The 13,374-nt window shown below is 48.6% G+C and overlaps 2 protein-coding genes across 2 annotated transcripts; both read left to right on the top strand.

Moving 5' to 3' along the window:
• Window positions 1-931: 931 nt before the first annotated feature.
• C18H9orf78 (chromosome 18 C9orf78 homolog) lies at window positions 932-7,536 on the top strand. Its single transcript, XM_076355175.1, has 9 exons — window positions 932-1,055; window positions 2,621-2,680; window positions 3,313-3,364; window positions 3,579-3,649; window positions 3,850-3,927; window positions 4,366-4,563; window positions 5,044-5,180; window positions 5,899-5,997; window positions 6,559-7,536. Exons 1-9 carry the CDS (start codon window positions 973-975, stop codon window positions 6,648-6,650), a joined length of 870 nt encoding a protein of 289 aa, XP_076211290.1. The 5' UTR covers window positions 932-972; the 3' UTR covers window positions 6,651-7,536.
• Window positions 7,537-7,995: 459 nt separating this feature from the next.
• Window positions 7,996-12,660, top strand: LOC143168822 (torsin-1A-like). The gene is made up of 5 exons (XM_076355731.1): window positions 7,996-8,221; window positions 8,535-8,800; window positions 10,564-10,739; window positions 10,831-10,958; window positions 11,937-12,660. Exons 1-5 carry the CDS (start codon window positions 8,011-8,013, stop codon window positions 12,185-12,187), a joined length of 1,032 nt encoding a protein of 343 aa, XP_076211846.1. The 5' UTR covers window positions 7,996-8,010; the 3' UTR covers window positions 12,188-12,660.
• Window positions 12,661-13,374: the final 714 nt, after the last annotated feature.

The following is a 13,374-nucleotide window of genomic DNA, read 5'->3' as shown; positions in this document are numbered from 1 at the left end:
CGGGCCCCGGGGAGGTCGTTGCCGAGGGTCCCCCCCCACCAAGCAGAGGGCCCAGGCCGGAGCCCGCGTTACCCGAGCGGTCGGAGCTCAGGCTCGCCGGCCGCAGCCCTTGGCGGGGCGCCTGCTGCGGCAGGTGCTTCTGGAGGGGCGAACCCCGGCTCTCCTCAGCCGGGGGACCCCAGCAGCGCGGCCCGGCGGGCGGGGACGCGGCGCCTCGCGCTCCGGCCACGCGGGGGTTTGGCACCAGCTCGCCGTGGTGCAGCCGGGCGCGGAGGGGCCGCGTCCTGCTTGAAAGGACGGGTTGTAAAACACGGGCGTGTGACAAGCGCTTCCGAAGGCGCCTTTCCCCGTTGGCATCCCTGACAGACACCCGCGCGCGGCCGAGGTTGCTCTGCCGGGACGGCGGTAAACGAAGCGACCCTCGTGACTTACACGGGATCTCGCCGGTAAAGATAATTCGTGGCCGATTTCCCCGTTTTTTTCCACGGAGCTCCCCAGGCACGGCTCCCACCGTGCCCGGCGGAGGCTGACGGTGCGTGGGACGTGGCAGAGCCGCCGTCGCCCTCCGAGAAACTCCAGCATTTAACAGTGACCGCGTTTGCTCGGCACACCTCACACCTACTGCCCCGCCGCAGGGCCGGCGGGGGGAAGGCAGCCTCGGAAATAGACCCCGGGGTGCATTTGGGGGCCGCAGGGGTGGGATTAACGGCAGAGAAAGGCCGGGAGGGCACGGAGGGGGGGGGGGGTCTCAGCCCAACCGGCGGAGCGAAGGCCGCGCCGCTGGAGCGGACGCCGCTTGCCAGGACGGGCGGGAGCGGGGCCCGCGGCTCCTGCCCGGCCGCGGTGCTGGCGGACGGGCGGCGGCGCCCGGCTTCGTCGCGGAGCTGTGGCGTCATCGCCGCGCGACGCGCCCGGCGCGGAGTTGGGGCGGGGGCAGTGTGGCGGCCGTGCCGCAGCGCAGCAGCCGGCGCCATGCCGACCAAGAAGTCCTTCCGCCGGCGGAGGGAGGACTCCGAGGAGGAGGAGGAGGACGAGCAGGTCGCTGAGGAGGTCAGGTGGGTCGGGAGCCGGCGGAGAGCCCGGCTGGGCCCACCTGTCCCGGGGCGTTCGGGCGCGCCCGGCCCTGCGGCGGTCGGGGACGGGGAGGGGACCCCGGGTCTGCGTTAGTCCAGCAGTGCTGTGTCCCGTCGTGTCACGTCGTCTTATCGTCACGTTACGCCGTCGTGCTGCAGCGTTGCGTCACATCATCACATCGTCGTGTCGCACCGTCATGTCACCGCATGGCGTCAGACCGTTATATCGTCACGCCACGCCGTCACGTTGTCTCCCATTGTGACGTCCCACCGTCATACCCTGCACCGCCGCGGTCCGGCCGCAGCCCCGCGCAGGCCCGTGGCACAGCCGCCCGAGCGGAGCCCTCTCCCGCGGCGATGGGGGGGTCGCCACCCGGGTACGGGGCCGGGCGGGGGGCGGTTGGGAAGCCGGCTCGGCCCCGCGGGTGCAGCGGGGGCGTCTGAACCTGCCGGGGCCCCCGGCCGCTGCGGGAGCTGGGGAAGGTCTGCTCCACGGAGACTTCTCGCCTGCCTCCTCCCTTCCTCCGGGGTGTGCCGGCTGGGGGAGGAGAGCATTTGTAGCCGGGCAAAGGGGAGGGGACGGCCCGAGGAGCCGCGCTGCGAAGGACCGGAGCCGCCAAAAGCAGCACTCGGTCACGGCGGACCGACCCAGACCCCCTCCTCCTGCTCGGCAGCAGCCCCCTTGCTGGCGCTGCAGGCGATTTCTAACGTTTCCTTCTCTTCCACTTCTGCCTTTTGGAAATTGGCGCTCAGATGGTCCGTTTTGTTTTCAGATCCTTGCATTCCAAGCAAGATCTGTCCTGTTGTTATTTTATCTCTGAAAAATATTTTACGATGCTTAGTTCATGGCAGATATTGAAAGACATGCATAATTGGGAAAAGTCCAAATATCTGAAGAAATTAAGAATGCACGTCCGTCTATATAGAGAGACTTGGTATTTAAATTTACCATGAACTTTCTTCTGAGTCACTCATGCACAGATGTGTCTTGACAACCATTCAGCTGCGTTATATTCACTTGAGAGCTGCTGCTAATTTTGCTGTAAATTGAGTGCTTCGTGAGTTCCCCCTTCTCCTGAGAAGTGACTGCATTATTTTATTAGCTGGTGTCAACTGTTGAAGGAGTACAGGTGCCCCGCATGGATTAGTGTTACGTAGCGCCCCTCTGTTTTACTGAGAGGAGAATATTGTCTGGAGATCTTAATGGACTAAAACCGGTGATCCGTGGCTCGTTCTTCCCATATTGGTTCTCGTTAAAGCCTTTCGATGTTTGGGTGCTTCTTTCCTCGGCTGAGGGAAGACGTGTTGAAGGGACATATCCAGCAGATGCCATGTGGCTTTTTCTGATTGCTTAAATAAATGGAATTGCTTATATAAAGTAAAATAGAAAATATCTATCTAACCTGCAACCAGAAAAGTGGACGCTGATATGCAGCAGTTTAAGGCAAAGTCTCTCTAGAAGATTCCGTGTTAACTGCAGAAAATCAAACTAAGTTAATTAATTAAAACCAAAGCATCAAGTACTAAGTCAAATGTTTTTTCTTCAGGTTAAAAGTTGAGGAAGCCAAAGAAGTTCAGAGCCTCAGAAAGCGACCCAATGGGGTGAGGTAAGGGATGTAGCACCAAGGCCGTGAAGTTGTGTTTTGTCCGACGGTGTAATGTAACAGTAAATTTCTCTCTTGTCATGTGCCTCCTTTCAGCAGAAACCGTTACAGGTCGGATAGTGCCAAAACCATGTTCTTGATAGAGGAGTTTCTACATTAGAGCCTGAGGGTGGAAAAGAGGGGGAGTTTGGTACAGGTGCACGGGACAGTGAGCAAAGTCTGTTCCGTATCCCAGCCATGAAAAAGATTAAGATTGGGATTTACTGTGAAATGTATTTTCATCAAATTACTTGCACACGTGGTTTAAATTGGACAGTTTCACACCTCCTCCATCCTAATTCTCCTCTCCCCTCTCATCTAGTGCCGTTGATTAGCTGATGAGCTAGTTGAAGTGTGCACCAGCAATGAACTGTGTTCCTTATTTTGGTGACTCACTGTACGGCACTAAAATCTGCCTTCTCATCTCCCCAAAACAGTAATAGTTCCTCTATCCATGTGGAGGGATTAGGAAGATTGACAATTTAGCGTTAATACAGTGTGTGAGACCATCTGCTAGATTTAGAGAAGGATAAAGAGATGCAATATTGTTGGTAATATGTTTCCTTCCACTGAATTTTATTTATCTGTTTGACTAGCGCTGTAGCTCTGCTTGTGGGAGAGAAGTTGCAAGAAGAAGCAACGCTTGTGGTAAGTGCTAGACGCTTTCATCACCTCGGCGCTAAGATGTAATGATGTGAAAACATCACTGTGGTCCAGCGGATCACTGCGGGAGTCTGGCCTGGGGTTGGACTGATGTCACAGCTCAATACTTAAATGTTTTCTGTGTTTTTATCCATATTTTGAAGACTAGCGTTAAACTAGAGGGAAGCTTCAGGGTTTCTCATTATTTCTTATTTTACAGGATGACCCATTCCAGATGAAATCTGGGGGAATGGTGGACATGAAGAAGCTGAAAGAAAGAGGCAAGGACAGGTGGGTGCGTATGAGCTCTGAAGATCTCTCCCTGGACTAGTATTAAATGACAGCTAGTAATGAAGTAACCAGATGTTGTGTTGCTTTGAAGAGTTTAACATAATGCAGTTTGGCCGGTTACTGTTACGCTAACTTGTCACATTACAGTTTTGGGGTGTTTTGTTTTTTTTTTTTAACTAAACATTGTGGTTTCCATTTAGGATTAATGAAGAGGAAGATCTAAACTTGGGAACTTCCTTCTCAGCTGAAACCAACAGGCGGGACGAAGATGCTGACATGTAAGTTGTGCTGCGTTGTGTCTGGGGTGTTGAATTCGGGCTTGGGTGTCCCCTAACAATTTTTTTTTTCTCTCTTGGATACTGAGCAGTCCCAGAACATCTTCCCAGTTCTCACTGAAACTTTCACTTGCCCTTTCACCTTCTGGCTGCCAGACTTGAGGAGGCTTTTTCATGGACAAAGATGGGAGGTGCCGACCAGCTAGCTTGGCATTAAATACCATGGGAGCCTTCCCTGCTGGTTGTGAAAGAGCTTGGAGGATCTGATCATTTCTTGGGCAATTGCTTCTTGCAGTTGATGTTAGCTGAGTTGTTTCGGAGAGGTTATTCTTTCCTTTCTCCTAGCTATCGGGACAGTGATGCAGCTGTGCTCAGCAGTGCTGGGACAGAGTACAGAAAACAGAATTAAATACTGTGTGTCCCTCGTGTGCTGCTGTTTAGGATGAAGTACATTGAGACTGAGCTGAAGAAGAGAAAGGGAATTGTGGAGAACGAGGAGCAGAAGGTGAAGCTTAAGAATGCCGAGGACTCTCTGTACGAGCTGCCAGAGAACATCCGTGTCTCCTCTGCCAAGAAGACGGAGGAGATGCTGTCCAACCAGATGTTGAGTGGCATTCCTGAAGTGGACCTGGGAATTGAGTATGTCGTTCACAGATCTGTTGGTTGTGGCCTGAATTGCCAGATGAGCAACTGTTGATTGGCAGAGCAGTGGTATGGCTGGATTATGCAGCCCCGGTTTGGCTCTGTGATGGGATTGAGCCTTGTTCTGGATTAGCGCGGTATCTAGCACAGCATGTTCTACACAGTGATAGGGCTCCAGTGCAGCTCCATCGTATGACTTCTGGGAAGAGGCTCTTAATTTTTGTGACTTGAATCTAGCAGCTTTCTGGAGGATCAGTTTATGCCCTGCATTGAAAGAGGGTGCGCTAAAGATGCAAGCTTCCCTTTTGCCTTTGAAACAAAGCATCTGTTTCTATAGCACTGCCTCCTCTCTCAAAAAACACATCAAATACCCTAGCAGTGCTACTACTATCCCCAAAATCCATCCACTTAGCACTTCTATGCCTACTACCCTTTTAAAATATGAATGAGTATTTTTTTTCTTTGTTTTTCTTCTAGTGCAAAAATAAAAAACATCATCTCAACTGAAGAGGCCAAGGCCAAGCTGCTGGCAGAGCAGCAGAACAAAAAGAAAGACAGCGAGACTTCCTTTGTTCCCACCAACATGGCTGTTAACTATGTCCAGCACAACAGATGTAAGTCTCACGTAGCATTCCTGACCCAGGTGTGACCCTCTCCTCTGCTAAAGAAAAGCAGTCAGCTGGGACAGAGTCTGATGCAGGAGAAATTAGTTCATGTATCAGCACAAGCAGCTGTCTGATTCCTTTTTCTGGGGTGCTCATATAGGCCCCATCTGGCTTGGTCTTTTTCTTCCATCCGTCAGCAAGGAGAGGGACGTATTACTCATGGCTTGACTTTCTGCTCTTGAACTCCCAGCTGACACTGCCTCATAAATCTCAAGACTTTTTCTTTGTGTCTTGAGCGTGTGCTGGAAATGCCTGCCTCGTCTGCGATTATAAATGATGGTTTATAATTGAGAGAATCCATTTTGTAGGCTGCCAAAGTAGACAGGTGGTCAAGCAAACATAGACCTTATTAGACAGGAGACGGGAATTAATTTCCGGGAGAGCCTCTCATACCACAGCCATCTGGAGGAAAGGCAGCCTTCTGCTGTGTCTAACCCTGCTTACGGGGTGATTTGGAGTCAGATTTGTGTGTTCTGAAGGAAATGAAGAGTCTTTGGGCCACTTCTGATGAAATAGTGCTACTGAAATTTCCTGTCTCCCATCTTGCTTGTTCTGAGGTTCTGTTGTTTCTGCTAAAGATCAGTTTTAACAAATGCCATAGAAATACTTGCGTCTGAATATCACTGCTCCAGGTAATATTCCTTATCTGCTGTTTTCCTTCTTTCAGTTTATCATGAGGAGCTAAATGCACCAGTGCGAAGGAACAAAGAAGAGCCAAAGCCCCGTCCACTGAGAGTGGGGGATACGGAGAGGCCAGAACCTGAGCGTAAGCTCCTAATCTGAAATGTCATAAGGAGAGACGCTGGAAACTCTTCAGGGGTCTTGCACAGAGAAATGATCTAGCTCTTCTTACCTCCTCGTCTCTGGGTGCCCTGAGGTAGTGGGGAAACGGAGCAACCAAAGTCCATGAGAGGCTATTGCACTTGATGTACCCCTACTGGGTCACACGTGAAGCCCTCTGGATGGAGGATGTCTTTAGCGATGCCCAAGGATGGAGTAGCAAAGGTCACAACTGAAACGTGTTGCCAAAGCTGGCTGACAAGCGTTTGGTGAAAGCTGGAATAGCAAGGGGTGCAAGGTTGGGGAGCAACAACAGCTAAAGCAGTAACCTTTCCCATAGCAAGGGGCTCTTTAAGGAAAGTGGTGGAGTTCAGGAAATGTCTCCTGTGAAATGACAGGGAAATAATATTTCCTTCTCTTTCTTTTGAAGGGTCTCCTCCAAATCGCAAACGTCCAGCCAATGAAAAAGCAACAGATGATTATCACTATGAGAAATTCAAGAAGATGAAAGGACAGGAAATAATATTTCGTTCTCTTTCTTTTGAAGGGTCTCCTCCAAATCGCAAACGTCCACTCAATGAAAAAGCAACAGATGATTATCACTATGAGAAATTCAAGAAGATGAGTAGGCGATACTGATGAACATGGAGTTGTTCTTATTTTCCACTAATAAAGGATTTCGTGTCAATGACCTGAAATGGAGTTGGGGAGAGTCACTACCTTCACATGCTGGTGTTACCTACAAAGCTTTTCTTGTGATCTTGTAGTGAATCGGTTCGCAGGTGATTGTGAGCTCTTTGGTCGGTAAAATCTTGTATATAACTTATTTTCAGTTATAAAACTTCTTTTATAAGAACATGAGCTTTCATGGTTAGCATTTTTTAGTGAGAAAACAAACTTGCTTTTGCAGATTCTTTCACCCTCTTGAAAAATATGAAAAAAGAGATCCTTTAAAAGCAGCAGTGCTGTTTGCCTTGTAAATATAAAGGGAAGGTTTAAAGCCAGTTTGCTTGAATGTAACTTTGTAAGAGACTTCTTGTTTGTTCCCAAGGGCCTTTGCTGTGCAGAGTGTGTAAGGCTGAGATCGTGCAGGAGTGTGTTCAGTGCCGCTGCTCCTCAACCTGGCTTGCAAGCGCTCCGGGAGAAATCACAGCGTTGGCTGTGCCTGGCGCTGCCTCGCTGGGTTGGTCATCAGCGCAAGGAGCAACAGCAGATACATAGTGCTGGGGATTTTAGGTGATAAGCTGTGTTGTTCTGTATCTTTTTCTCCCTGTAGAGTTACTTCTATAGCAGTTCACTGCCTTTTATTTTAGCTGCGAAGAAGAAGAAAATTGGATCAGCTTGTAACTGTTGAATTGGAGGAAAATCTCACTTTCAGCTCTTAGGACAGGGTCAAGAGGCAGCTGGTGAAGAGGCCAGAGGACCCGCAGCCGGTGTCAGCCACGTCTTCCCAGGAGATGTGCGGGTACTTGAAGCCAAGATTTGGAACTTGCAAATAATAAAAGTGTTTTTAAGTGATCGTAAATGGCATTTTTCCCATTTGTTAAACCATTTCGATGGTTTCCGGGTGGTGGTGGTAACGATGGCCAGGGTGTCCTGTGGCTGCGTGGGTGTCCATGTCCCGTCACTCAGGAGCAGAAACTCCAGGGAGGGGCTGGGGTTAGGCCCAGATTTTACTTTTTTTCAGAAAAGGGGGAAAGTCTCTGGGCCGGGTGAATGCACGAGTTTGAAGCCTGTGTGCCCCCGTGCAGGTCTGGCGTGGCATCTCCCTTGAATGCCTGTGAACGCAGCACGGCTAATCTAACGTTCGAGCGCGAGCGCAGTATTTAATCAAGTGTACCACACGAGGCCGCCATTTAGCTGATTACAGCCGCGGGTGCCCATCAACATGGCGGCTGCCCTCAACGCCAGCCCCGCCTCTGCCCGTACCAAAGATGGCGGCGGCGGAAGCGGCGCTGCGGAGCGGAAGCGGCGGCGGAGCGGCGGGGCCGGGCGGGCCATGAAGCTGCGGCGGGGCGCACTGCGGGCGGCCCTGGGCCTGGCGCTGCTGCCGCTCCTCAGGCCAGCCGGCGCCGTGGAGCCCATCAGCCTGGGGCTGGCGATCGCGGGCGCCGCCGCCTCGGCCCTTACCGGCTTCATCTCCTACCCGCGGCTCTACTGCTACTTCAGGGAGTGCTGCCTTCAGCGCCACGACCATCGCGCCGCCGTCGGTGCGGGGCCGGGGCGGGCTGAGGGGGTGCTGGGGGCCGGGGCGGGCTGAGGGGACGCTGCGGGGGGTGGCAGGAGGGCGTTGGGGGGTACAGAGGCCCCGGGAGCCGGGCAGGGTCCATGTGGCCGGCCCGTGGGGCCTCCCCGTGGACCGCAGGGCGCTGCTCCAGCTCGGCCGGCCCTTTGCCCCCTGGCCTGGGGCTGGCGGCCTTCACGCTGGGGTGGGTGCTGGACCCTCCTCGAAGGAGGCAGAAGCCGGCGGGACCCCGTGCCCGTCTCCCTCCTCGTTGTTGACAGTGTGGTCTCTCCATCCAGCTCTGCAGGAGAATTTGGACAGGAAACTGTTTGGGCAGCACCTGGTGAACAAGGTGGTTGTAAAGGCCGTGAAGGGCTTCTTGAACAACACCAACGCCAAAAAGCCTCTTGCCCTTTCCTTGCACGGGTGGACTGGAACAGGCAAAAACTTTGTCAGTAAGATAGTTGCCGAAAGCATTTATAAAAGAGGTCTGCAGAGTAAATATGTCCATCAGTTCGTGGCAACTTTACACTTTCCTCACGCTCACAGCATCAATCTCTACAAGGTAAGAGTGTGCTGTGGAACCCATGGTGGCGGGGCACAGCTCTGCTGCAGTGAGTGCTCTATTGAATTATAAACGTTATGGCACGATCGGTACTAGAAACCTAGATGTTATTTTATGCAGTAAAATGTAGCCTGTGCCAGTTTTGGAATCTTCTGTACAGAACTGGGTAAATCCTAACATCCATCAGGACTGGTTTTCCTGTGAATGTAAAGTTTTTTGCATGTGTTTTGAGCCTCTCTTTAAGGAAGAATGATGTGGTTAATTTTCATTCTACGCTTTGCTTAGAGATGTGACGGACTTAAGGATAAGCGTGATTCAGCAGGTTTCCATGGTTAGGTGATATGCTGGTGGGCACTGCAAAAAACTAATAGTTCATGACTCTGGGGAACCACCCGGTGACCTCCAAGTGTGCCACGTACCATGGCAAGCTGAAGCTTGCACTCTGAGGCATGGGTGTACTTCTCAGTTTTACTGCACGCTGAGCAGGTTATTTAGTTTTTCTATGCATCCATTTCCCAGCTGTAAAACAAAATCACAAAATAGTCTGTTGTCGGAAATTCCAAATATTTGGAATTGTTCTGCCAGTTTCCTAAGTGTCAGCACAGCTCTGTAGGCAGGTGGATATCATGTGGAGCGGTAGCTCAGATGTGTGTTTTCTGGGCTTTTTTGTTCTAACTAACTTTGTTAACAGCAGAGTTTGAATGTGAGTACCAGTGTCTTTTGTAGTACTGAATGTTTATATTCAGTTTGTATATGTTAAAAATGGGAACGGGATGGTCTACAAACCTGAGTTCTAAATGGAAGAAATATCTGTTTCCTCTTTTTACAGCTTACTTTTGCCCTTCTTGCAGCTGAGCTGTTTTAAAATAAAATTGAGCCTTTTCTGCTTTTGTTTCGAGGTGAATACACTTGGGAAACTTGCTGCCCAAGGCAGCAGGAGGAACTATCACTGCTTATCCACAGCACACCCAGTGCCACCTTCCTGTGCTGCCTCTGCCATTCAGGGCCTGAGTAAACAGTGAATATGAAAAAATGATGAATCATTGAAAATGGTCAGAACAGTTACTTCTCATTCATCTGCCAGCAGATCAACCCTTTTTTTTCCAGTTACTTCATTATTGATCTTAAATGTAATGCTTAAGTGAGAGAAAAATGCAACGCCTAAGTGAGAGAATCTTTAAATACAATAAAGCGTTAGCCCTTCTGAACAGTATTGAGTTTTAAGAAGGGCTTGTAATTGTCTTCATTTAACTTCTGAATGATTAAAACACAGGGCTGAGAATTGAATTCTCTTTCTACTTCTGCCAGTGACTGCGGGTGCAATTTCCCACTGGTGCTGTTCAGGTAGCAAATTTAATATTGTTTCTAGGTTTGACACCTAAGGATGTTTAGAGCAAAGTGCTGGCAAAAGTAATCATCTTACTTGTCAGGGCTTTGCTTTGTGTTGCTGTTCCTTGGTGGTACCCGTCCTTTGAACTACTGTGCACTTTCATTTTTGCTGTTTACAGGAATATCTTTCTCATGAGGAGATTTCCTGCTTGTCCCATCCTGTCTCTTGGTGTCTTAAAATTTTTCAGAACCAGCATGAGATTTTGTTAAAGTTTTGTTTGCAGCTTTTAACCATGTTTTAGTCAAGAAGCCAAAGCTATTAAAATGGCACAATTGAAACGACTCTTTCAGGACAAAGGTCAATAAGCCGAAGTGCTATTTTCTGTCTTTTCAACACAAACTCTTTCAGCATCTTTTATTTTTATGCCACTCAGGACCAGTTGCAGTCGTGGATTCGGGGAAATGTGAGCATCTGTCCCAGATCACTGTTCATATTTGATGAAATGGATAAAATGCATGCAGGACTCATTGACTCCATCAAGCCATTCTTGGACTACTATGAGCTTCTGGATGGGGTGTCTTACCGACAAGCCATCTTCATATTCCTCAGGTAAGAAGCAGCTTCTCAGGTTTGCTGTTCTGTACACTCGATGCCGTATAAAACTACCTCCAGCTACAATCTTTGTTTTCTCTTTACTTAGCAATGCGGGAGCTGAGAAGATAACAGAGGTGGCACTAGATTTCTGGAGAAACGGGAGGACAAGGGAAGATATACAGCTCACAGATATCCAAAATGCACTGTCTGTGTCCATCTTCAATAACAAAAATAGTGAGTAAAACTGTGATTGCTTTTGAGGTGGTAAAAGTTCCACAAAAGGGATGGGTTGCATTTAGCTGCATTTTTACAGCTATGGTTTCTACTTGATGTGGCCTCCAGTTTTCGGCTAGCAAGGAGCCACGATGCAGTTTTGGGGCCTACAGTCGGCTCTTGAGATGAAATTAAGGTTAAGGAGCTCTGTGTGCACCTTGGCTACCAGCATGTTTGCTGTCTGTTGGATTGCATATGTTGGGGGAAGTCTACGCTGTGCATTTATTGACAAACTAGTGGGCTAAAGGGAAAGCAAACAGAAATCCTGACAGTAAGGCTGGATATTGCAGTAGCTGAAAAATCTTTAACCAATAAAATGTTTTATTATGGGGAAGCCGCTTCCTTGGCCCCCAACCCACTTAGCCTGTCTTGCTCAGTCTGTTAAAAGCCTTCAGGCAGCTGTTTAGGAGCAGCAAGCTGACATGTCAGCCCTGCTGTGGGCAGTCCAGTGCTTCCTAGGCTTCCTCGCACAGGACTCCTGGTGAAAAGTGGTTTTAACATAATTATGCTCTAAAATTAGCAGTGGAAGCAAACTTACTGTACTTTTTAAAAAGGTTAGATGAAAGCTCCAAAAAAAGGAGCAAGAAAGCTGGTCTGGGAGAGAGCTGATCAGAGATAGAAAATCTGTTCTTCTCTAGGTGAGAGAGGGGAAGGTATGAGACTAGCACCTGGGGAGCAAGGCTTACATGCCTTCAGTCAGAATTCATTCATTCAGCTCCAATGGGCCACATCTATGTGTCTGTCCAAACCTTTATGCACAAAGTACCATGAGAAGGAGCTTGTATTTGGACTGACTTGTGCATTACAGGGCCCTAAAAACACTGGTGAATTCTTACTGGTATGTAGCAGGCGGCTATGATATGCCTCTTGCTCCCATTCAACCCATGGTAGTGTTTCACTAGAGGAGTAGTAACAAACCCCTTCTCTTTCCCTTTGTAGGTGGATTTTGGCACAGCACCTTGATTGATAGAAATCTTATTGACTACTTTGTTCCCTTCCTGCCTCTGGAATACAAACATGTGAAAATGTGTGTCAAGGTTGAGATTGAATCGCGTGGCTATGCTGTGGATGAAGACATTTTAACCAGAATAGCCGACGAGATGACCTACTTCCCCAGAGAGGAGAGAATTTATTCAGATAAAGGATGTAAAACTGTGGATGCAAAGCTGGATTATTACTATGACTTCTAATGCTTTATTGCTACAACCTGCAAAGAAGCAAATTTAACTTAATCACAAAGTGGAGAACCCGGGACATTTCATTTTTAAGCACTTTTTAAAGAAAGGAACATTATTTTTTAACTGGTGTGTAAACAAGCGGCAGTGCCTCTGCATTTTTATTCTGTCACTAGTCACGGCTCCCAGGTACTTCAGCCTTGTGTTGTCAAGGTAAGAACGAACTGCGTTGTGAATGCGGGGGTCTGTGTCTGACAGTGCCGAAGACTCCTCTCGGATCGTGTGTCAATCGTTGGAACCATTTGGTGGACTGTTGGCATATATAGAAGGACTGAGACTATGACCTAATTTTAATTGGATTTTAGTTTGATGTGGATGATTTCTAGACAATATTGAGAATTTTAATCAAAGTTCCTATGTCTGTGAAAGCCTTCATTGGGCTTGTGTGGGAACATTCCTATAACCATTAAAAGTAGGATATGTGTCTTTTCTCCTTGAACAGCTTGGCTCCAGTAAAGATAAGGGGAGATTCTGTAACAACAACAAAAAAAATCCAGTCTCTTCTATCCAACATTATGCAGTACCATTTTCTTTCTCACAACATAATGGTATAATTTGGTCTTCTGCATGTCAAACTAAGAATATGAAACTCTTTGGTGTGAATAGTGTTCAGAGGGCAGACTTAATATTACAAGGAAGTGAGTTAAAATCCTTGACTGCCACATCAGTGTAACTGGTTCCTATTTTTGCTTATTTTTTTATGTATAAAGTTGCCCACAGCGTGCTCTCCCAGGAGTGATCTTAGGAGGGAGAAAAGTGTGCTTTCTGACTGGTGAGTCAGCTTCATGGAAAGGGTGTGACTTAATGGGAAACATATACAGGTTAACTTTTACACCAAGGAAATGGAAAAGAGGTTTCTCCTCTTCACCTATACATAGAATTCAGGGGCCAGCTTGCAGGGTTTTCCTTTTTTCATCTTGCTATACTGTATGCCTTTGAGGCAGGGATGAAGACACTTCCAAAGGCATTTGAAAAAAACGATGTGCAATGTGTGAACTGAAGTTACTGCGAAGAGCGTCAGACTTGTTTCTGAATGTGAGCACTGCAGAGGCTTTTTTTTTTTTCACTCCAGTTTCTAGTCAAAATAAACTTTTCTCATTGGAAATGTATTTCTTAGCTACCTTCTGATGTTCTTTGCATTG

Source organism: Aptenodytes patagonicus, chromosome 18 (genome assembly GCF_965638725.1).
Source record: "Aptenodytes patagonicus chromosome 18, bAptPat1.pri.cur, whole genome shotgun sequence".
Lineage (NCBI taxonomy): Eukaryota > Metazoa > Chordata > Aves > Sphenisciformes > Spheniscidae > Aptenodytes > Aptenodytes patagonicus.
Note: the sequence above shows the minus strand (reverse complement) of the source record. Positions and strands in the feature narration are given on the sequence as shown.

What these genes read in the sequence shown, in the direction of transcription:
- C18H9orf78 (XM_076355175.1), top strand. Translation starts at nt 973, where the DNA reads ATGCCGACCAAGAAGTCCTTCCGCCGGCGGAGGGAGGACTCCGAGGAG. An exon ending in AAGAAGAAGCAACGCTTGTG is followed by an intron (nt 3,365 to 3,578) that starts GTAAGTGCTAGA and finishes CTTATTTTACAG; the next exon opens with GATGACCCATTCCAGATGAA. An exon ending in AAAGAAAGAGGCAAGGACAG is followed by an intron (nt 3,650 to 3,849) that starts GTGGGTGCGTAT and finishes GTTTCCATTTAG; the next exon opens with GATTAATGAAGAGGAAGATC.
- LOC143168822 (XM_076355731.1), top strand. Translation starts at nt 8,011, where the DNA reads ATGAAGCTGCGGCGGGGCGCACTGCGGGCGGCCCTGGGCCTGGCGCTG. An exon ending in CGACCATCGCGCCGCCGTCG is followed by an intron (nt 8,222 to 8,534) that starts GTGCGGGGCCGG and finishes CTCTCCATCCAG; the next exon opens with CTCTGCAGGAGAATTTGGAC. An exon ending in ACAGCATCAATCTCTACAAG is followed by an intron (nt 8,801 to 10,563) that starts GTAAGAGTGTGC and finishes TATGCCACTCAG; the next exon opens with GACCAGTTGCAGTCGTGGAT.